Consider the following 24,829-nt stretch of genomic DNA (forward strand, 5'->3'; position numbering starts at 1 on the left):
GGTGTGCCCCTGAGGGCATCACTCGGCCCAGGGACAAGCTGGGGAAAGGCTCAGTCCCGCTGCTCCTCTCCACAAAGTGCTGCTGGGGAGCTAGGCGTTTCTGGCAGCCCTTGCGTGGGGATGAGAAAGGAAAAGCCAAACTGGGGACCCCCTTGAGCCCATGCTCTCCTCTACTCCTGCACACTGGTCAGCCCGCTTGTCCCGGCTGGGAGAAACTGTAAGCTTACTTGCATATGACACTATTAAATCAAACGCTTTGGCAAATCACAGGAGCCCAGAACAAGATAAGATGGAAAATAAGTGCTCTTCATAAGCCGAGTGGCATAGCTCCTGAGACCGGCCAGAAGGATGCAATGAGCAGCACGTATTTAATTTTACTGTTTCTGACAATGTATCCAGGCTAAGCAAGCACACAATTACATGGGCTGAAATGTTCTACAGGACAAATACGCATTTCACTGACAATCATTAAATGACTCTTAAAATTCTGACATGATGGTTCATGGAAAATACACGGCTAGATATTCTTAGGCTATTTTATTAATTTGCTGTATTTTGGGTTATGTTTCAGCCTATGCAGAATTCAAGCAGTACACCCAATTCTCTTCACCTACATACATACCTTCCCTTTAATGAACTTCACTCAGCTGCTGCTCTGTATCACCGTGAGCCTCCTCCGCCAAATCACAATCACTTTAATGAGAAAGCAATAGCTCTAGGACTACTTGTCTGACAAACAGATCCTTAAAATGTTTTTCACTCTTTTGTTCAAGACAACGAAAGAACACAAGGAATTCATAGGGTATGAAACCTGAAAAACTCAAGCATAGCATATATGGTGGTCATCTGAAAGATGCGGTCGTTCATAGAAAGAAAAATAAGATAAAATAAAAGCCATCCTAATATACAAAAGGGCATGATTCATTATGTGGTTACGTAAAACAGCAGTGCCATAACACTAAGTCATCTACAGCAGCATGACACTGGTGTAAGAAGGGATGAATCAAGCCCTGTGTTTTCATTTTAAAAGGATGCTCAGGCAGCATACAGCAGGAAGAGCTATGGCTTCAAATAGCTCCTGACAAGGTCCCTCCAAATAAAATCGTAAGGGTGGGTTTGGCTTGGGAGATGCTGTCACACAACTCCCATCGACCTCAGTAGGAAACTGGCTACACAAAAAAAAACCCCAAAACCCCAACATTTCAAATGTGGTGTTTTTCTACTCTATGAAGATGCATTTTCCAGCTGGTGTGGAGAGGAGGCACATGCCACTCAGTGTGTATTGGGGCGAGCAGTGGCAGCATGGCAGGCTGTGGGGAGGACCAAGGTCGCTTCCCTTCCCTGCTGTCCAGGACTTTTAATGCACTTCTGTAACAAATGTAGATAATTATATATTTATTTTAACCTAGTGTCTTTTTTTTTTTTTTTTTTTTTTGCTTAGCTGAGTTGCTGCCTTGTCCCCGAGGAGCTTTTATCATTACATTAAAGATCTTATTTTTGCTCTAACTGACAAGACACCACAAACTATCTATAAACTCCGGCAGCCAACTACAGATATCTGTTCTCTGAAGATTTATTATGCATTGCTGATCCCCTCATGGAGCAAATTCACCTCATTCTTGAGCAAAGTCACTGGATCAGAAGCAGACTACCTTTGAGGTCAGATACCTAAATCTCCATCCTGGCAGACTGCTAGGGAGGAAGAGGCAAGGCCAAGGCCAGAGCTCAACAAATTAGCAAACTGGATCCACAGATATTCTCCATCTGCCAACAACTGTAATGGATTGTGGCTAGGACATATTTTCTACATACACAGGACACTCAGAATCAACTAAGTCAATTCTGTTGCTGCACAGCTCAAACCTAAAAAATATGCCACAAAGAACAAAACACAAGAATTCACCACAGTCACTGAAAGGAAAACGAACTGTCATTTAATATTGTAATTTATTCCAAGATACATGGAAACGGGACACCTGGTGTGTTAGCCCTAATGTCTGTGCTTTCCTGCGCGCGTGTGGGAAAGCACTTAGCTGAGCCTCCATTTATCCTCCTGTAAGCCAGATGTCTTATTTACCTATTTACCAGTGGGGTAATTGCCATGGACTTAATGGCCTCTTTATCAGGTGCAGTGTTTTAGAAGTGTTTGAGGCTAAAAGGCGCTATCAGATGCAAGGCACAGACAGTAGCACAGGGTGAGGAACAGGGATGGCACGTTTAGTAGGGTGTTTTTCAAACCTTTTACCAAATGAATCTATAACCTTCGGCAATGCGATCTGAAGGAAACGGTTCTGCACAGACACAAGCATGACTGAAGCTCTAGAGTTGCAATAAAACTGAAAGCAAGTGATCATGACATAGACCATGATATTCTCTCTCATTATTACATTGCATCATCAGTGCTAATTTTGTTTCTCTCTGGAAATGGTACAACTAGCTGTTATAGTTATCTGCAATTTCAGTACATTTCTATTTATCCCTATATTCTTCCTTCGGGAATTTGACGGTGTTTTGTGGGGCTTTTGCTCCTGGTCAATCCCATGTTGCCATCTGTCTGCTCCTGACAAATCCCATTCAGGAACACATACCTGTAAGGGCTTGGAAACCCTCAGGATGTGTAGTTGGATGGCATTTACTTGAGCTGATCTGTTCCCAGACTCCCTGTTGGCATCCCTTGCACAGGGGTATAAATCCGGTATAAATCAGCTGAGCTCTCTTGGGACTCATTTACAGCAACCAAGAATCCAGCCCAAAACATAGAACTACTTTCCCATGTTTCAGACTGTCAGACTGTATCCCTTGCTGAAAGGGCCATTAGCAGCAAAAGAAGTGTTAGAAACACTTAAAAATGGTGCTGGAACTGCAATTCTGGCAACCTTTTTGCATAGCAAGTGAAGTAGGGGCAGAAGATCCTCACTGGCCCTTGTCCACTCCCTCGGCACATCGACAGAGACATGAGCGAGCTTTTGCCTGCCAAGACGGTTTCTTGCAATTATTTTAAAGGATGGAACAACCAAACCAGAAGGCACCAGGTGATAAACCCAAGATTATTGAGAACCTGGGTGGAAAGTTTCTTTGGAAAAGTAGATCAACGTTAAATGGACACCCGTCTTTGTGAAGAGTATTTAAAAATATGAGTTTGGGACAAAACAACATGACAAAAGTCTATTTAAGGCCTTGCCAAACCCATCAGGTTCAAGAAGAATAAAAGAATAAATGTAAGAAAATATAGCTGCCTAATAAATGAACAAAAATGACCATTGTTACTAAGGGGAAAATAGAGGGATGTCACCAGTTAATTTTGCAATAGCACAAACTATTAAATTCACAGATACTAAAGGATTCAAGGAAGACACTATTCATGGTAACATACGAGACCACATGAAGAACTATCTCTAATCAATGCAAATACCAAAAATTACAACCAAAGTGAATCTCTGAGCTCTGCCTAAGTTGCCTAAATAACTATCAAACTAAAAGCTGGACTTAATCAAAATAAGGGTTACATTCTGCCACTCATCCTCACATCAAGGGATACTAGAATACTTCATTCTCTCAGTGGTCCCTCTGACTTCAGGGTTATGTCTCACAATGAGAAGTTACTGCTCCATTGTAGGTTAACAGTGGCAGAATCTGTCCCCATCCCATTTTCTGCATCTTTGCAAAACCATATCTGATTCTTTCAGCACGTATGCAACGAAAGAACTGACCTACTCAAACTGAGCACGTTCGCTGTGCACAGGGAAGGAATTTTGCTCTTTGTACAAAGCGCTCTACCCCAGCCTGAGACGCGACTCGAGGTAACGCTCCCCGAGGCAGAACTGAGCCCGCAGGAGCCAGCACGGCGCAGCGCCCTCTCGGTGAGTGGGCAGCCAGAAAGGGGTGCAGTGAGGATGCTAACATAAATGAAAACGCACGGCGCAGTCGAAGGTACATTTGCAGTGCAAATGTAAATGACACTGTGCAGTCGCAGGACAGTGACTACAAGGGGACTTTGCACGATCTGGCTGTGTGGCTACAGCCCTGCGAACAGATCTGTGGATTAACCGCGCTAAGCAAATAGCCAGAGCAAAAAGAAAAGCAGAGTTCAACGCTGTTGGCTGAAATTTTGCTTTGTCGCACAGCACAGCCAGTTCTAATTTGCTTTTGCTCTGGCAGATACAAGAGGAAAAATATGCAAAGCTGCCCCTTGTCCCAGCTGTCAGGACTGCAAAACAAATGAGAGATTTGAATAAGTTTACTTAATTGTTATCAATATTAAAGGCACCTTAAGGGAATCATTCTTAGAAGAGAATAATTTGTATTAGATAGTAAATTACATTTTCCTCTATTTTCCTCCTTGGGAAAAAATCTATTAAGACTTTATAATTAAAACTCCTGAACATAGTTCAACTAAATGATTTTAATTGAAAAATTGTCTGGTTTTAAAAATGTCCTTTTTTCTTTTTTTTTCATAAAAACACTGTTTGCTCTCTTGAGAAATGCCACTGACAATTAGTAACTGACTTTCTTCATCAAAACTGCTAAATGAAACATTTCTTTTCTCACTCAGCAACTTAAAGCCATAAGATTTGGGCACCTAATTCCATTTTTATTTGAAAATCCTAACCAAACAAAAAAATTGCTTTCTCAAATCCCTTTTAATAACAATAATAGAGATTATATGGGAAGATATAAAATGCATTTTTGCATGCGTGTGATTCACAAAGTTGTCCCTTTCCCTCTGTACTCCACGCTGATTAGTACAATCAGTCCTCAGTGACCAAGAGATAGCATCCTTTCTGTTCAGGGTTTTGGGTGTGGTTTTTTATTTATTTCACACTTTAGGATCAAAGTTTGCATCAAAGACACTGCACTTTGATTCTGTACATCCATATATATCCAAAATGGAAATAGAGCAATAAGCTAAAACCAGAATATCACCCCTATACTGAATTTGCTGGCAAATCCCATCTCTATAGGTTATAAGCAGGTTCCTTAGAATGGTAAATTATTCATTTACTAAGTTCTTACCATAATTTCAGTGGAAAAAAAAATTAAAAATATTTACTTACTGATGTATATAGGTATCCTTCACTGTTCATTGCCAGATACAATTTTGTTTGAACCCCCTGAATCGCCACCACTCGTAAACCCACAGGTATGAGGTTAAACAAAGCTAGGAGAGAAAGGAGAAGGAGAGCAAAATTAATCCTTTAGCATACGCAGCTTAGATAGAAAATTAAGCCGTAATTACCAGAACCAAATTAAAAAATGCCCATTCATGCATACATTAATTGCTGCGGGTGCTATAGAACAATACTGCTACTGTTGTGGTCTTCAACAGCAGTTTCCACCGATAGCTCAGAAATTATCTACAGAGGATATCAACATATCTCCCCCGTTCTGAAGATGGTGAACTGGAGGTACTGAGAGCTAAAACGACTTACCTGCCGCATGAGCAGAAGCCAGCGTCTGCTGAGTAGAGTTGAACATACTTAATTTGTTTTTGTTTTTTTTCTGACAGGAAGTGGAGGGGAAAAAAAACAGATAATCCAAAAACAAACAAAAAGATTTTTGAGATGATCAAAACTTTTTTTTTTGCAAATTCAGATCAAATTCAGTAAACATTTTTGACCAAAAGGAAGCAGCAAGATGAAATTCAGAAAAGTTAAAAACCTTCATTAACATCTCAAAATATCTCCACTCAAAACTCATCTTTTTTTTTTTTTCCTCTTTTTGAGAGGAGAATGGGTTTGAAAAAACAGAATTAACTAACTTCAAAATAAAATGAAATGACAGCATATTCATTAGATCAAGCCCTAAATCTGTTCTTTCAAAATTGAGCTGCTTCGAATGTTCTGCTTGCGTTTATGCTTCTATACATGCTAATAGTGGCAGTATTTATACAGAGAGAAACGTCTCTTCAAAAAATGAAGATTCCGGTTTATAAATTGGCAAATTAAAAAAAAAAAAAAAAAGCAAAGCTCTGCCATAGCTTAGATTCATGGATACGTTAAAATTGAACACAAGTAATGATGAGTTGAATACAGTACTCTCTGTTCAATATGCAGGATTAAAAATAATGGGGAGTTAAGAAAATTTTCAAGAACTGTTATCATGATCCAAAGCATCTCCTTCCGGTCTGTTGTATAAATGCAGAGATAGGATGAAGTAACGCCAAACTGGCTCTTATTTCCAATTGTTTATTACTTGCCTGTAAAACTCCGGTCTGCTTCAGGCTGAAGTTTGGTATTTATGTTCACTGCCTGAAGCCAATTTAAAACTGAATTATGAATTTGAAATATTTTTATTATTTTCAAAAGTATAAGCTAAGAACTCTGACCCAGTCTATATTCCTTTTTCAGCCTGACAACCCCCAAACGGTCATATTTAATTGAAAGAAAATTTGCATCTTGCCAGCATTTAATACAGACCCTAAATTCTGGGTGTAGGGTTGTCAAAAGTGGATCAAAAAAGGAGAGCAAACATATGCATGTCTGTCTTCGATAAGGGCATGGCCAGAAGTTAACACTGTGCACTGGGGACGAAGAACTAAATTCTGGTGCAAACAGAGCCTGTTCCAGCAGGCAGCTGGACCTCCAGCTCCATGTGCTGTCCCAGGTTATCCTGAGCATCTCACCCCACGGCTCGGTGAAGAGGGGGTGCAATAGGCTTGGGGCGGGGGGGGCAGCAGCCCCGGGACACGCTCAGGGCTGGGCTGAGCCTGCCCGGCTGCGCTGGCACGCTGCGAACTACGGGTGCTCCGCTCTGAGGTTGGGGCACCTTTGAGTATTGGATTTCCTACAATGGTCGAATATAGCAGAGCTGGTGGAAATACCCAGAGCTGACAAATAAACGTAGGAGATCATAAAATCCTACCTATGGTTTTCTTTCCCCCTCATACACACCAGTGTACATGCAGACACAAACACACACGCATGCAGCCCCTCCTCACGCTCGCCTGCAAGCACAAAATCAACAGAAATGGCTTTCTCTTCACTAAACCAAAATCCTCTAGTTCTGTGCAATTTTTGGCAAACAAAACTTACATTTCCAGTAAGGGAAATGCTTAGGGAAATATATTTCTCATTTGTTCTATCAAATGCTTGAATTTATTTGTGGGAGAAAATATTCCCTGTCTGACTCAGCAAATATTCCCTTGGAGAGCCCTCTTTTGCAGTTCAACGCCCAAAAGCAGCATCTGATCTCCATGTAGGCAGGAGAGCACAATTTAAAGCTCAGTATCCAGGCAGAACCTGGAGGTGTCTTTTGAAAGGCACTTTCTTAATGGCATATTTACGAGTAGGGCAAGCGCTTGGGCATTTTCAGCACAAGGGTACGAGCATGGGCTCCACTGGTAATAGTGCTATGAACCTGTCAGCAGACCAGCTGAGGATGGGCAAAGCCTGGGACAGTCGAGAAGATACAGCCACAGAGATAGGTTTTAGTGAGCGATTCCTGGCTGTGCTGTGCTTGGCAAAGTGAGCAGAGAGATGAGGCTGAGCAACTTCTGCCAGGGGAGGGCTGGGGCACCCACTGTGATGGGTGCTCAGCTGCTTCCCTCAGCAGCTGAACATGTTTTCCTGCCATAAACGTACATGCTCTATTTTGAGGCAAGACGAGGGCTGGGCACACTCAGAAGCTGGTTTAGACATCGGTGGGATTAGCAGCTGCTGTGGCACAGACTATCGGAAGTTGCAAAAGGGATGTGGGGGAGTAGTGCTGCCTCTGCTGCCGACTGCCTCCGCTGAAAGGGAGAGGGACCGGCTGTTGGAGGGGTGCACAGTCAGTCTGTCCTACGCCAGCACAGCCAGACACACAGCCTGGCTGCCCCAGCTGCCGCCTCCAAGGCGAGGGGACGTTGGCACTGCACCAAAAAAGGGGACTGTCCCCTTCAGCAGCAACCGCTGCTCCCGCCGTCCTTGCACAGCAGCAAGTCCAAGCCCAGCTTCTGTAACAGCGAGTGGCCTGTGACCAGCGAAAGCTGGTGGGGCCGACAGCAGAGCCACGCAGCCCCCTTCTCTGCAAGCCCCCAATGCCGTGGGTTTCAGATGCTATCGCATTTCTAGCGGTTGACCCTCATGTGGCCAGATACGGCAGAAAGGGTGGAGGAAAAAAAAAAAAAAAAAAAGCCACAGGAAAATAAATTGTTTGCTACTACAATCAGTTTGCGTTAGCATAAGATAATGCAAAGTTATTTGCATCCTAGCCTTTCCCTATTACATTTGCGCTGTGTAAAATAAGGACCTAATATGCATGGTAATGAAAAACTTGGCGATGCCTAAGGGAGAAATGATCTTTGCTATGGCCCTTGTGCAATACAAGCTGACAGAGAATTAGAGCTGCAAATTCAGAGGCAGCGGGCCACAGCTGGATTTATGAACGTATACATTACTGTGAGGTCTGTGCCATCCTTGGCTTGGCCACGTGGACCTTCGTACGCTTTCTGAAGGATATAATTTCCTATATTTCCTTATTTTGTCAGTCCTCAAATCTTTTTGTCTTGCCAAAATTGGGGAATAAATTCTGCCCTGATTTAAAACCTTGCCCTATTTAACACATTTAATGAGGCAAAATCTGTTTTGCAGCCAGGAAATCCTTTTCATGAGGCACTTCCTCAAATTACATGGACTCTTGGCTAAAACTGAGGTCTGGTGAGTGCCATGGCTCCTCAAACCCATGTTTTACTTCCTGCCTAAATTGTGCTCCAAAATCTCAGCTTTCTTCTAAACTCCCTGCCATTGTGGATGCAATCTTGTTTTTGTGAACCCTGCATGCAGCAGTGGGTCTGCAGAGCTTGAAATAATTGCTCCCAAGTCAGGTGCCAAAGGGGATCTTCAGGCAAACTTTGCACCCTGCTCTAGGGTAGCAAACGATGGAGAGGGTGGACCCCTGGCCCCAGGATGCTGTCAGGAGCACAAAACAGCAGCTGGCTATCAGGGACCACAAGCTCTCCTCATCTCTACCATAAAAAGGGAAGAAAAATTCTGAAATTTAAACAAGGCTGACCAATGCTGTGTCTGGAGACCAGGCGGACTATGGCTATGGTTTGCTCTAAAAAATGCAGTTTTAGAGTCCTAGTGCTGTGCAACCGCTTTGCTGGCCACAGCTGCATTTGAGGATGTTCCCCTTACTGTTAAGAGGAGTTTTTATTATCACAGTGAACACAAAGCAAATGGTCTCAGAGCAAATGTTCAGTGAAGGTGACAAAAGGGAACAGCAATGATAACCCCCAGGGGGTGCAAAGGAGGAGAGAACGGACTGGAGAAGGAGTCCCCCCACATTCGGAGGGGGCTGCAAGTCCTGTGGCTTCCCCACAGCGCACGTGTATGGGCTAAATGAGAGATGTCTCTGAAGATATCGGAAGAAAGGATTTTAGAAGGCCTGATCCACTTCACAGTCATTCGAGCAAGGCTTTGGGGGAAGCCCCTAATGTGGACTCTGATCCACAGCACAGTCTGTCTTACTGGCCCCATTAAAAATACTGCAATTAAAATAAACTCAGGACTGCAGGACATTCAGGTCCGTACACTTACCTTACCTAAAAGAGGAATATATACAAAAGCATGTGGGTTTTTATGATAAAACCCTCCTCTGTTCTGAACACTTAGATACTGCAGCCCAGCTGCAACCATTTCTGGGATACTTCCACGATATTTAAGTATTCGGCATTTTGGAAGACTGGTATCTAGCAACAAGGAGTTTTTATGATTTGCTTTGTAATCTGTCAGGTTATGGTAAATTTAAGGACACAGTGAAAACAAAGATATCTTAGAAACAGACACATCTGTATGAATGTCAAAAGGACAGATTCCTATAAGTTTTATCTTCTTTGGAATCTCAGAATCCCTGTTAGAGGAATTGCAAGCAAAATATTTGAATGAAACGATCACTTAAAAAAAAGTGTTTCAGATATTTGCTCTGGTACATTAAAAGTTTATAATAATATCATGCTCCAATTTAAAAAGTAAGGTTTGCCTATTTCTTCTTCTTTGTTAAGATAATCAACAGAATTACCCTGAAATCCTGAACGATCTGTGCTGACTTAAAATCATCAATATTAGAACATTCACTCGGAAGAAGGGCAAGCTTTAAGGTCTATACAGATCATCCTCAGAGCAGATTTTGTGGCTGCACTGAGGAGAACTCAATAAGATGGCAGCAGCCGCTCAGCACCGCGCGGAGCCGGTCCGTGTGCTGCCCTCTCCGCAGGTGAGGACGGGACCTGGAGCCAGACCTCGGGTTACTCTACAGATCCCACGCTTGCGCTCTGCCCGAAGGCCAGCACCTTCAGTGGCTGCAGAGACCTCCTCCAGCAGCCCAACCGGTTCCCTCCTGTCACTCAGAAGTTAATACAGGGATGCAAAAAGGATTAAAGAGGGTGCGGGACAAGTGTGGGAGCAAGTGATCGGACAAATAAGATAGGATACTTCCTATTGCATCTAGTGCTTACTCTGCCATATTCAAGCGCCCTCTAAGATGAAACGAGGTTTCACCTGCAAATGCTTTTCCTATGAAAATGACGGCACTTAAATCAGTGCTTTTTAATAATTAAAAAGGAAGGTCTGCCTGTTGATTTTCTGGTTTGTTATCTAAGTGGCCTGAAATACCTTCTCAAACTCCTTGCTCCTCCTAACTCCTTCTTTCAGAACAGAAACGTAGTTTAAGCTAAAGAGTACAACTGTGTGAAACGCTTAAATATTTTATTCACACACACCAAATGTATGCTCTAGTCTTTTGCTGTTTTCTACTAATTCTCGAAGTTGCAAAAAAACACAAGGAAAAAACAAAACAAAAAAACCCCCACCAAACCAAAAGCATCCAAAGCTTTTTCACAGAAAAGCTGAGGGAAATCTGGTTGAAAGCTGAAGGTATAATTAAGTTTAGAAGGGGTAAAAAATAATAATAATAGGAAAATGTGAACTTCAAAATGATGATGAACTCTCATTGTGTGAAATAACACAGCTCTGTTTGAATGAGCCCCTGTTTAAAAGTGGAGATAGCGTTATTCTATTTCAGGCACTCTGAGTAGGCGAGCAAATTTTCCTTGTTGGGAAAAAAAAAAAATCTAATAAAATCCAAAGGACAGCAATGAACTTCTCTAGATTACCATGGAGATAACATTTGCTTTGTTTGTCACATGTGTCATCATTACCTCCTCTAGTTCATTATTTCTATAACTGATTTTTATTTGCATTTCTCTCAGACCCAGTAAGTCTGAAAGACTTCTGCGCTGTGAGGACAGTGTTAATGCCGCTTCCGCTCACTCAGTCATCCCGGGACAACAATTTTGAACGGACCTATATGGGAAGAATGAGACACCACAATTCACAAACACACCATTTATTCTTGTGTCACTTACTATAACTACTGTCCTCCTCTTTTGTTCCATCAATTGTTCCATCTGCTTGCAACTGCAAGTGGTATCCTTGCCTGCTGTATAGCTTTGTTACTATACCTTTAAGCTGAGGCTCTGTAAAAAAACAATAGCGAGATTAATGTGGGAAATCCTGATGTGCTGTTCCAAGTGAGCAGGATGCTAAAAACAAATCTCCAGGTTTCTTCTGAAGGCTGAGATATGAAAAAGACCCGAAACAAAAGCAGGGCAACCAGTTTTGCAACACTTTTCATTTAGGTTGAGATCAAATTTATGCCTCTGAAATCAATTACCAAAATGATTAAATGCCACTTTCGATTGCAATGTAGGTAGCACAGTGAAACCTGCTTCCAGTGAATACAAATTCCAACAGTGTGCTGCTTGGCCTCAGGAGCTCAGCCCTATCTCATTTAAGATTAGAAATGAGCTGGCAAAGAGCGTATTCCGCCTTTTCAAAAGGTGTGAGTTCTTAAATGGAGAGGAAAAAGAGGACTACTACGATAGCGCTAATAAGAGCCATAGTGACAGTTGAGAGCCTAAATATATAGCAGCAAACGTTTAGCACAGGAACTGCTGCAGCTCTAATAAACAAACCCCCATTCCTCGCTGCTCCAAAGAGTACAGAGCATCCAAAGTGATAAACTACTCAATGAACATATGGAAAATGGAGGGGGGAACCCTGAAATCCAGCAATGTGTGGAACTGCAAAATAAATATTACCATAAGGGTTGAGGTAATTACCTCATCAGCTAGAAGAAGAAAGATCAAAACAACACATAGTTTGGATAGATTTCTTTTTTTCATAACCATTCTCAGATTCACAGTTAGAAAGCAAGACATCTCATACAGTTTCAGATCATTCTAGACCAAAAAGTAAACAGCAACAGGATCTTCTGTCAAGTCTGTCATTTAAGATATCTAGGTAATGCACCAGGAGTAATTGCAAAAAAGATCTACTTCCACTGAATCCCAATGACATCTGCATTGTAGTCATTTCACACAATTATGCTTGTCAGGAGGTGATGCATCTCCGCAGCTCGCTCTGCAACAACTTATTTAATTCAGAGATAAACATACTGTGAAGATATGATGTGTCATTTCCAATAGTAATGTCTGGATAAGACTCCTTGCGTTTGTAGTCAAAGACATTAGGGAGCTCTGCTACCGTACTTCATTTTATTAGAAGCTGAAGGCAAAAGCTTACCATAGTTTGCATAAGTATATGACAATTGGCAACCTTTAATAAGGGTACTGACGGATGCACAACGCTTATCAACCAACTTTTCTGACAAGAAATTAATCCAAACCCCACTTTGGCTTTTTAGCCATAATACATCCCAAAGCTGTTTGCAAATTGGGAGCGAGGCACCTCTTCTGTGGCTGCTGAGAAAGGCAGACGGGTTAAGTGCCGAATGTCATCAATGTTTCAGCACAGCAAAGCGATAGCAACATTACCAGAGGGTTTTGCTCCTCCCACATACAAAAAAACCCACTCAGATCAGGGACTGAGTCTTCATGCCTGATCTTTTGCACCTCTGACACAGAGCATCGCGTCTGCAGGGCAGCTGCATGTATGAGATTCCTAGAAAGGAACAGGGCACCAAAGCAAAACTCTGGAAGGTGCCAGCGAAAGCAAAAATCCTCATCTACAATCAGCAACTAAAGCACGGCACAGGCATTCTGCGAAGCGGGGAGACAAAACCAGATCTAGACCGCTAAGTTATTTAACATACAGCTGAAGGAGGTGTACATGTGGGAACTTCCCCTGCAAACATCTCCCCCACAAATAAATCACGTGTGTTTGTATATGTGTGTGTGTAAGGCGGGCTACACACAGGTGTGCAAGTGAGGCAGATAGCAATGCTGTGGGTTATCCAAATAAACCAGATGAACATAAAAGGGGAAGGGACTGGCACGGAGTACCCACATCTATCAGATCATACAAGCCAGGAAGGGCAATACCTGCATGTTCATTTTACCAACCCCAAGGCACCGGTGCCCCTTTCCCCATGCCTGACGCACATCCCAGTTTGCATTAAATTAAACAAAGCAACCCCCCAAACACGTAACCCTTGCCAACCTGGTCGCCGCCTTCGCCTTTTCTTGGAGCCAAAGAGTTTGACCCTGGAAAACACATTCAACTTGTTCTTGTCGCAGCTTCCCTTGCTCTTGCTGGGGCTGTTGACACACTTACAGGCATTGGACTTCTCCCGCTCCCTGGCTTGTCTCTTCTGGCGGATCAGGGAGCTGGCGATGGCTGCAGCCATGGCCGCCACCGCCCCGGCACCACCGGCGGGTCAGGCACGCGGGGTTTGCTTGCTGGCCGCGGGCACCGCAGCCAGCATGCTGCTCGGCCCGTCCCCAATGCTGGGGACGCTGCCGGGCGCCTTGGCCAATGCCACCCACTGCCAATCGGCTTGGGAGCCCAGGAGACACCGGTGGGACGCTCGCACCAGAGCCCCGAGTCGGGATGCAACAGTTTAGCTCAAATGTTTTTGTCTGCTGAGATCTTCCCTGTTTGATTTTCTGATGCTTTTTTATTCCTCCCAACTTCTGGCAGGGGAAAGTTTGCAGGCAGAGGCGAGCGTTTCTACGGAGATCGAGCAGATCACTTGCAAGACAGCCCTCCGAGCTTCTCCAGACGCGCTATTCACATGCAGACATGGCACATCCACTTGCTGCAAGATCATTGCATCTCTCCTAGCCCAAATTTCTCCAGTTAACTTTTCTCCCCCCCCATCCCCTCCCCATTCAAATCCCAGCAAACACCTGTTAGACTCCAGCAGGGGCTGTCCACTTGCAGGGTTTTCTGTATCCTTTTTCCTCTTCTCCCTTAAGAAGACATCCGAAGCAAGCGGCGATGGAGACACTGGGAGGAGGTGCCGATGCCTGGAGCCTCGGCTGCCTGCTGCCGAATGCCTCGGGAAGCCTCTTCCCCTCTGCTCCTTACAGGTGCCGCTGCCGGCGCAGCCTCCCTTCCGCGGACGCGTTCAGCTTTTGCATTGCAACACTTGTCACCAGACGGTAAACAGCCAGAGCTCCCCTGACGCCTGGTCGCCGGCAGCTCAGCGCCGCGACTGCAGCAGCAGCGGTCCTCAGGCAGCGATGCGCGCCTCGCACACACCCCACGAGCTGTGCGCTGGATACAGAAATGAGGCGACGCAGCAAGCCCCTTAACACCACCCTCCCCTCCTCCTCCTCCTCCTCCTCCTCCTTCTCCTCCTCTCCCAAGCAAGGCAGCGAGCGGGAGACCTGCCCGGTGGCTCTTTGTGTGGAGAGTTGTGGAGGGGCCCCCAGGGTGCAGGCAGCAAGGAGGCAGGGGCTCGGGGTGGGCAGCAGGGGCTCGGGGTGGGCAGCAGGGGCTCGGGGTGGGCAGCAGGGGCTCAGGGTGGGCAGCAGGGGCTCAGGGTGGGCAGCAGGGGCTCAGGGTGGACAGCAGGGGCTCGGGGTGGGCAGCAGGGGCTCGGGGTGGGCAGCAGGGGCTAGTGCACCCCAGTTGCCCCCCCTCGCCGGCCCCCCGGGCTGTGGGTACCTGCTTTTGGCAGAGCCGCCTCCTGGGGAGGCGCAGACACCCAAACAAACGTGACTGCGATGAGCAAATAGCTGGCACCAGGTTTTCGGCAGCGGCGTGAGGACACCTGGCCGGCAGCAGGAAGGTGGTTCAGGGAGGCAGGCAGGGGGGCAGGCAGGGGAGCTCCAGCCAGAGCTCTCCCCTGCCTTTCCCTCATCCTTACAGGATGGCCCCCTCTCTGCCTCACTGATTTATTGGCAGCTTTTTGCCTCTCTTGCCTTTCCTCCCCCCCACCCCCAGCTCCATTTTTCCAGTAGAGACTAGAAAATCCTCAGAGAGCGCAATTTCCTTGTCATTGCCATGTTCTCCCTCTTCCCTTTGTCCCCCCACCGTGCCTCTGTGCCCCTCAAGGCCAAGATCTCATGCCAGCTGGGTTTATTCACCCCTGGCTAAGTGGGGGCCAGGCTGCGGGGTACCAGGGCAGGGAGAAGCAGCAGTGCCACAACGCGGGGAGCAGAGCCTGGTGTCAGAGCCTGCACCCCACTGGGGTTAATGCCCTGTGCAGCAGACACCGAGCCCTGCACGCATCCGTGCCCCAGGCCATAGGAAGCAGGAGGTCCTGGGGGTCCCTTTGCAGCCCACCCCCTGCTCTTCAGCATGTTTTCAACAGCTGGAGCCTAAAACAAAGCCAGTTCAGGCTGGAAACAAAACAGAGATTTGCAACCCTGAAGGCAAACAACTTTTGAAAGAATTTATCCCCCAGGCAGAGGGGAGTTGCAGTCACTTGCAGGCGCTGAGGCAGGGTGGGATGTCCCGTGAGCGGGAGGGGGGAGGCTGTAGGCTGGTTTCTTGCAGGAGCTGAGCTCAGCGGGGACCGCAGTGGCAATGGCCTTCAGCCAGCCAAGCCCGGGAGCTGCGTCCTGCGTGCCCTGGACCAGCCCCACTGTGAGACAGAACTGATGCGGGTGGGTTGGTGTGACAGCACCCGATTTCCGATGTGCCTTCAGACTCAGCCAGGCTTCTCAGGATACCTGCCCCTTCTTCCTCTCCTCCACACGCCCTCAGCAAAGCCACGCAGTCCTCCCCTCCCTCCCTGGGGTTGCACACCGTGGTGCCAGGCAAGCACAGCGGAAACCATGCCACCTAACATCTTCCCTTCAAAGAGTCCAATTCAAAAGCAGTTCGCTGTACCTCTGCAAACATTACAGTCCTTCCCTGGACTAGAAACAGCTCACAACAGGTCCAAATTGGTTTCCTCCAACTGGGAACTCCTGCCCAAATAAAATATGTTGCGTGGCCAGGCCTTAATAACAGAAATGTCCATAACGCACAAGTTTTAATACGATGCCTGACTGAAAGTACGATGTGTGCCATCACAGCCTGAGACCTCGACAGCTGACGTGGTATATTGAATTTGGCAGCCCCACATACCCATCCACAGTACCTCTTTCCCACAAGAAGTATATGTATACATGTATACCTACGTGTACAGGTACATACGCACACTCACCTTTGCTTATGAGGCACTTCATGGCATCCACATATATATATTAAATAATGCTCTTAATTTCCTATTTGGGTTAAACAGTAAGGTAAAAATAACTGTAATTCACAAGTTCCACCACTACCCTCATCTGCCAGTCCACATAAGACATGTGAAATCCAACCCAAGAGACAGCCAGTGGGATATTATTAGTAATAACTCATCCTACTCAACTCACCGGTAACGTACTATGAATTTTGCCATCTTTCCACTTCCAATACAGTCATGAGTGAGACTTGTTTTTCTTGAGACTCACCCATTACTTTATAAATAATCCCAGTTTGGAAGGCAGCCTTTGATCTTCAGATCAAAGTGAAGCTGCCTCATTGTGATCTGTCCTATCGGTCAGATGACATTTCATTTTCACAACAACTAACCACAACTCTGAATTCAGCTAACCTTGAAAATCCCAGGGAAAAGCAGGATATAAAAGCAGTATTTAGGATATCTTTCTGCCAGCATTGCAGCCCGCATGCTTAAAATCCATAATGAAAATTCATTTGCACAAATGTTCCTTGACAGATAACTAAAGAGAGGAATAAAAATAGCATATATGCATAATCAGATTTAAGTTTCAAAAACAGTCCTCCAGTTTTTTTGCATGATCAACCTCTTCATCTATCGGTACTCCTACAAACATGTCTTCATTTACTATAAATGGCACATGAAAATGAAGATCTTGTTGGGAAAACGTCTTTGGTACAGGACTAGTCTTTGGACTACTTCAGGGTTACAGATATAAAAATCCAAAGGAACAGCTTTATTTTCTTTGAACAGCAAGAGCTGTGCACTCCCCACCATGCTAAAAAGGTAAAATAAAATAAAATAACATTCCAAGCGACTTTTTGAATGTAGAAGAAAACCAGACACTCCTTGAACGTACATCCTGTTTCTTCGTGTGTGATTATTGTAACGGGCACACTTAAAGCTAAAGAGTAAATTGCCAGCCCCGTTTCAATCAAGAATTAAGCACCTCTTAAGAAATCATCATGGGACAGACTTGTACAGTTACCGTCAGAGACAGCACCGTGATCTGCCTGGAGCTGGGATCTGACCCAGCAGCAATTCCACTGTTTTGAAGTAGAGAAAGATCTCACCTGCTTTTGATTTATATCTTTTTCCTCCCAGTCATCTGTTGAGTTTACGCTGATGATTATTTCCATGATTCTGATCATGAAAATGTACTTGCACCTCCAGAAGTTGCCTGGATTGAGCAAAAGTAAAGCCTGCAATTTGGTACCAAGCCCACTCCCCCACCCCACCCCTGCACCCAACCAGGACTGGCTCTTCGTCTAACGCAGGGCATGGTTTTCCACCAACACAAAGGGTGCTGCCCTCGCTGCCTGGCTCCTGGAAGGAAAGCAATTAAACCCCCATCACTGGCCCAAACTGCAGGCAAGCACTGTTGGCTATTCACCAAATTAGAGGAAAGCGTAAAACTTTTGGGTTTTGCTCCCTCCTCCTTGAACCATTTGTGCTGTGGCAGGTCCCAGACCACTGCCATTTCCCATGAGTTTGAATCCATCCCAAGCGCAAAAGATTTATTATAGGTCCTATATAAACAGGTAGATGCTGGGCCAAACAAATGCTGCACCAAAATCAACACCAGAAGAAAAAAAAATTCACAAGCCAGCTCCAGACCTCACTGTGATGAAAGAAGCTGCAAGTTTTGACAAGCCGCCGCGGCTTTGCAGCACGCCCGATGCCAGCTGCAGCCTGCGAGCAGAGGAACTCCTTTCCCCCCAGTGCTGATCGCCGATGCGACTTGGACACGTGAACGTCAACAGATGTGACTGGGCGCAGAGCAGTGTATCAGTGCAGCATTGCTGTCAGAGAAGGGAACGGGTGGAGGAGAGACGGCACTTTCCGGCTGCCCGTTCAAGTGCACCGGTGATTGGCACATGAGCCCAACATGTGACTCGCCGAGGGACCCGAGCTCCTCTGTGCCCCATAGAAGCATTAACGATTCTCATGACATGTTGCCATAAAGCAGGAACTTACTGCCAGCCCCTTGGGTCAAAATATCCCGTCCTCAGACTAACTAGCATGTTCAGTTATTTCCTCTTCCCCTATAAACAAGTACCAAAAGATTTATAGTAGGTCCTATACAAACAGGTAGATGCCGGGCAAAACAAATGCTGCATGAAAATCAAGACCAGAAGAAAAATCACAAGCCGGCTCTAGACCTCACTCAGCCCAGCATAAACCCCAAACCAGCCCTCTACCTTTACAAGACTGAAGCTGCTTTGGTGTGACAATAAAATTTCCGCCTGACACGGGATGTCAGGAGTCCCTCTCGAGGTTCTTTAGCTCTTGCTGGGTAACATGCTACAGCTGTTACAGAACAAGCAGAATAAAAAAAGCTTCAGGAGTCAAATCTATGGACTATTTCCACTGCCTACGCTCCCCAAAAGTAGAGAATGATTTTCTGAAAAGTGCCACCAGAATCGCTTCTCTCTCTTTTCAGGTTGAGATAAACAAGACTTCATCCAGTCGGGTATGACACAGCAGCACTGAGGCCCCCAGTGATTTTCTCCTCTTCTAAGTAAACAGAATTACTATTCACCAGGAAACAGAGCTGTTCAGACCTAAGCCCCGCATCACTTAGCTCCTCCGTGAAACATCCCGTGGAAATGACTCAGCCTTTCCTCTGCAGCCAGCTCCGCGGCTGGACACAAGCGCTGCAGAACGGTGAGTGTCTGGGTGCTCTCTGCTCGGGGGACGAGCACGGTTTGCTGGCCAGTGCCCTACCCCGAAAGCCTAGTGTTACCCTAGATGTGAGCCAAATTAAGAGTCAGCTAGAGGTCTATTTCTGAGTGCAAGGTGGAAAAAGGTATTAGTGGAAGAGCTGGGCCTTCAGGCAGCTCCAGACCAAGAGCTTAAATTTGAGGATATTTTAGTCAACAGACCAACTGGGCTATACCTTAAAATTAACATTAATAGTAAATATCAACTTCAGTAACCAGCTTACAGGGCACTTGTAAATAGTGACATGGATCTTCCTGTGCATGTCTGTGCCATGGTTCTTTGCAGAAGTGCACTGTGCAGCCCTGCTCAGTAACAGGAAAAAAGTCAAAATAAATTCCAGTGACACCAGTGTAGACATGTCACTTGGACCCACTTTACCCAAGAGCTCACTCGTCGTTCGTGTAGAAGCACAGTCAATTCAATAGTTCAAGGGATTATGCGGCTGGTTGATTTTTCTTCTCAGGGTAGAGAATCAAGAATCCCAACACCAGAAGAGACCCCAGTACAACTGGCACGCAGGGCTGGATGTGCCGAAACTGGCCCCCATCCAGCAAAGCAGAGAAGCACGTCTCTGTCTTCAACATCTGAGTCATCTCACTAAGACTACTAAGACATTTAAAAAATAATTATGCACCTCATGCATTACAAAAGGTTCTCATATCCTAATCCTGTTCTCTTGTCAGATCTGCACAAGTCTGCTAGGACAAGGTTCACTGACTCTGACAAGAATTTGGGCCTCTTCTTCATGACTGACATGCCCTGCTAAATGCTCAGGTTGGCCATGAGAACTCACATCAAGAACACCAGTTTCTTTTCAGATTCTCAGAGAAAATACTAATGAGAGAAATCCCAGTTCTGCCCCTTCCCGGCTGTGAATTCTGATTCCTCTACAGCACTGTCTCAGTCAAAACTGGATTTGATCTGACCGTGTCCCCTGGTGGAGCAGGCATTTTTTGAAAAGGAGGGCATTGTTTGAAGGTAGAAAAATGGAAATATTTTTGCCTAGGTTAATCCATATTCAGCCATCCCAAAATGTCAACCACAAAAGATCGTCTATCTGGTGCATAAAAGATCAGTGCCAATCAGCTGGGAAAGGTCACAGAACAAACAGAAGAGATCAGCTCCCACAGCTCTGCAGGCTCCCAAATTGGGAACATGTTATTCCGGTGTCTCGGGGGGCCCAACCTGAGCCAGGAACTTGCAGCAGTGACCGACCAACTTCTCTCTGCCCACCACAAAGCCATAGCAAAAAATACTCTGGAGCCTCCCACATCAGTATGCACAGAAGTATCTGTTCATTCACCTCTCAGCATGATGACTCTCGGAATCATCAATGTAAATGACAGCATATCATCCCTGAAATATTTACATCTCAGCATGGGACACAAGAGAAGTGTAGGCTATATGCCACTGTCAAACTTAACATAAGGCCACTTTACACATGACAAAACACTGTAAATAGCCCTTCACAGACCCAAAGCAAGTTGCCTAGAGATTGTCACATTACTCAAATGGATCTTTTTCCACCTTTTCATAGATCTGATGGTTCATCCTGTCAAGAGCTTGACAAAAACAGACTCCCTGGGTCTCCACTGAGTTGAAGCCTCTGAGAGTTTTCTTCCTCCCACCTGCACCCAAGCATTTCTACCAGTTTTTCACAGCCACGGCCCTTGCTTTGCTCAGAAGCCAAGTTCTGCCCCATTGCTTGACTTCACATAACTACAGAGTGCAATTTGCTGCAATCGTGATGAATGGCAAGCTTGCTGTTTCCCGTTGCTGTGTTAATGATGTAAGACCCATCTGCTCTCTAATAATGAAACCAAACTACCTGGGCTGGGATCAGAAGAGCCTGGCAATGGTTTTCGGTGACTTACCTGACTGCTGAGATCATGGCACCAAGTTCACACAGGACAAATGAGAATGTGAACAAAGCTGGTCACAAATGAAAGGGCCTTTGAGCAAAAAGTGCCACGCCTTGGATGGAGGCAGGGCTCTCCAGGAGCTGGAGTTAGACCCTGCACTGGGTCGCTGCTTCTGCACATGGGCAAGTGGGGCATTGCTCCACTCACTGTCATGGAACTGGAACCAGTTTACCTGAGCAAAAATGCTGGTCTCAGTTTCAGTAGCCAGAAGGAAGGTATATTCTTGAGGATTAGGAAAAGGGCCATGAGCCTGAACTTCTGCATTCTGTCTCAGTTCACCCTGTAATAATCATGATATGAGTAGTGATGTAACAAGGCATTATCTGACCTATGGTTAGTGATGTAACAGTTAGGTTTATCTAAGCTCATCTGACCAAATATGTGGACTGTACAACCAAGAAAGGAGAAAGGCACTTCCAGATGGCAATTCATTCCCATCCAAAAAAGCACCATTATTTTCACAGCTGCAGGAAGAAAAACACTGCCTGTGCCTTACTGAACTATCATTGCAGAGTGGTTCAGACTGTAATCTATGTAATGCACCTTTATGATAAATAATATTTACCACCATCAAAACTAAGCAATCACTTAATGAAGGTCCACATGTAGCTTAGTGTCTTGCTTCTGGCAGTGCTCAGTAATAAGTGTGAATATAAAAACAGCCCAAGTAGTTGCACAGTCACACTTCCCACACGCAAATACCTTCCAGCAATTGGCCTCATGGCAACTCCAGGCTTAGCAGGAGCTGGTGCTGGCAAGAGCAGAGCAAAGGTGACATCTATAAATCACACAGGGATTTTGAGGTGAAAAATACAACATATTGTAAATAAACAGAGGGGAAATCATTAGCATAAGTTAGATGCACTCTTTTTGCAAGCAACACTCACAACTAACATTGGCTAACAAAACAGGAACAAGAACCACAAGCTGGCATTTGCTGTATTGGCTTTAAATAGGTCTGGAGACAAGAAAAATTGCGTATGCAAATTCCACATAAGCAAATTAGAAGAAATTCAGAGAAGTCAATTCAGAGAAGGAGGCTAATAGCAGAACATCTGCTACTGCTCCCAATATTCACATTAGACGGCTGGGTACATTTCTGGGGACTCAGACCTCATCAGAAAGCACACAAAGGTTTTGTTGCTATGCAGAGAAACAATGCTCAGAAATCAGAGAAAGAGATATGAAGCTGCCTGAGCTGAGCACCGTTATTCCTCGCGTAAGTCCAGCTGAACTACAATAGGGACACATTTGCTTGTACCAACACTAGGTAACTGTCCAACTTGTAGCTGCATTTCTAACTAAAACCACCATGAAACTAGTAGGTTAAGCTGCAGAAGTAGATAAAAATATAATACCATGATTTTAATTAAATTCCCAGTCCATATGTATGGCCTTCGCAACTCCCCAGTCATACTGCTAAATCATGCTGAGCTAAACTCACAATAGAGAGACACCATATTTAGCAGGCAATGATATATCATCAGGATTTCTGTCCTCTCCCTTCAACCCTCTTCTCTTTGTTTATCATTCTCATTTTCCATCTCTTCCTGCCAGGGTCTGCTTTCTTTCGTTCATTAAAAATGACAACATGCTTCTAATGAGCAGTAGCCACAAAAACCATCAGTATCTTGGTGTCCTTATCCTTCAGTTGAGGTCAACTTAATCTTGCTTACAAACAAATAAACTTAGTTTAGCTTCATCTACAACACAGTGTTCCAAAGCCTGGGAGCTTTTGCTGAGAAAGAAAGGACAAAGAGCAGAATCAGATCCTAAGGCACAGGACTAAGCCTGCTGGTTTGTAAGAAGTTATCTTGGCTGATCTTTCAACGCTGTCATTCAACCAATTCCACTCGGCCCATTTCATGTAACCGTAATGAAGGAAGACCTCCTTGTGTTTTCTTGATTCTCATATGGGGCAGTTATGAGAGGTTAAAGAGTCTAATTGTAAAGCGGCACCTACGCATACAGCTGCATAGGTAAAACATGTAGCCACACAGAATTCATGAAATCCTGCAGCACTCTTTGAGGCCTGCAGGGATTCCCAGGCAGTTCCCCTTATGTGATTGGAGCAAGAGGTACGTCTCCCAGAGGCTGCTGGTATCGGAATTTCCTCTGGACTGTAACTGGGATTGGATGGCTCAAACCCCTGCAAATGTGGGTTCTACATTCGTAATACGGGCATACAGGCATTTTTTTTCTGCCTTTCTTCTTCCTGACTCGCACCTATGAGCAAACCCGAGATGTTTCAACAATGCTGAGATGCACAAACACCAGGGAATCAGAGTAGAGCTGCTAATGCTGGGAGAAACTTCCACCTCCCTCAGCCCTTGCTTTTTTTCCCAGCTCTGCAATATATGAAATGTCTTACTCGGTGGCGATATTTTTAAACCATTATTGCCATAAATCTTAGCCTACTTAAAAAGTTCTGACGTAGAGTCTTTTCAGGAGGCTTTCGGCAATATAGAGTTTCCCGTACAGGAAGCCTGCCGTAGAACATTAATTTGTAAACAGTTACAAACCAAACAAATGGGACAGATTTCCAGTACTTTCAGTCGAAAAACCAAACGGATAAAATTACTGCTAAAACCAGAAACAAGAGGGACACCTAGAGTTAGTTCTTGTAACCGCCCCAGCAAGGTCATCCACTTTCTTTTCCAGTTTTGTTTCGGTCACTGGTGATATTTAATTACAACAAACGTCCGCGGCGCCTCCGGCTGTTAATTAACCGCGAACTTGAAAGCGCAGGGTTCGGGCAGGCAGGGAGAGGGGCTGTTATTTTGCATTTAAGGCTGTGTTTTGGCGTTTACCCGGAGCTCGGCGGAGCCCCTCCGGCTGCCCCCGCCGCAGCGAGCGGCCCCGGGGCTGGCGGCGGGGAGCGGCGGCCGCTGTCCGCGGTGCTGATCCGGCCCCGCTCCCAGCTCCCTCAAACCGGTCCCCGGCCCCCCCCAGCACGCTGACAACCAAACGTCGAGGTCCACAATCAACCGCCAGCATTTCTGCTGTACCTCGTGGCGAGGCAACGTGCTCCCCAAAAGCTAACCTGCAGCAAAATCTTTTGGCGTCTTCAGACCCACTTCATCCTTACCGCTATCGCGCTACAAAAACTTGCCGCTTTTGCAAAAGAGCGAGGCACTTAGTAGTTAATAATCTGGATTACGTATTAAGTGATTGTATTTCGGAAACGCATTTTTAACCTGCCAGAACATTGCAGACTGCTCACTTCACATTCTACACTTCACTAGACTTAGATTTACTATATTAATTTCAAAGAAAAAAAGAAAAAGGATGCCACGTGTAATGTCATAAAAGTTGTTTACTAATCACACTGAGTTATTTCTAATAAAGAATGATATACACCCCAGACAGTTAATATCTAACTCTCACAGTTAATATCTAACTCTCTCTACACACTGCCTATCAGATTATTGTTTAATATTCGGGCATTTTCCAAGAGTCCTTAGATTTGTTTTTCTCTTCTAGCTGTAGGGCGTTGGTTCTTACAGTAATCTGATCGTTTCATATACCAAATGCAGAGAACACACTTTTTCATTATTAAAGAAAAATAAATTATACCATCATAAACATTTAGCTAAAATATTTGCAAAAGAACACAGAAATGCTGATGTTTTTGTATTAAAAAGGTTTTCAAGTTATTAACACTGTCACAAGATTGTCTTCAGTAAACGTTAGGCACAGTAGTCTCATGAAAGGCAATCAGAACTGGAATAATTGGTTTTTTTCTT

The 24,829-nt window shown here is 45.1% G+C and overlaps 1 protein-coding gene across 2 annotated transcripts in view; it reads right to left on the minus strand.

Moving 5' to 3' along the window:
* FGF13 (fibroblast growth factor 13) overlaps positions 1 to 24,829 on the minus strand; it is a 117,142-nt gene that overhangs the window by 46,162 nt on the left and 46,151 nt on the right. The window contains exons 1-3 of one of the 2 annotated variants that reach the window (XM_075720567.1): positions 13,440 to 13,626; positions 11,345 to 11,455; positions 5,055 to 5,158 (exon numbers count right to left, since the gene is read on the minus strand). In XM_075720567.1, the coding sequence (XP_075576682.1) occupies positions 5,055 to 5,158; positions 11,345 to 11,455; positions 13,440 to 13,626 (402 nt within the window). Of the gene's footprint in view, positions 1 to 5,054; positions 5,159 to 11,344; positions 11,456 to 13,439; positions 13,627 to 24,829 lie in introns of those variants that run through there. The other variant, XM_075720568.1, reaches the window with a different exon arrangement.

This window comes from Pelecanus crispus, chromosome 13 (genome assembly GCF_030463565.1).
Source record: "Pelecanus crispus isolate bPelCri1 chromosome 13, bPelCri1.pri, whole genome shotgun sequence".
NCBI lineage: Eukaryota > Metazoa > Chordata > Aves > Pelecaniformes > Pelecanidae > Pelecanus > Pelecanus crispus.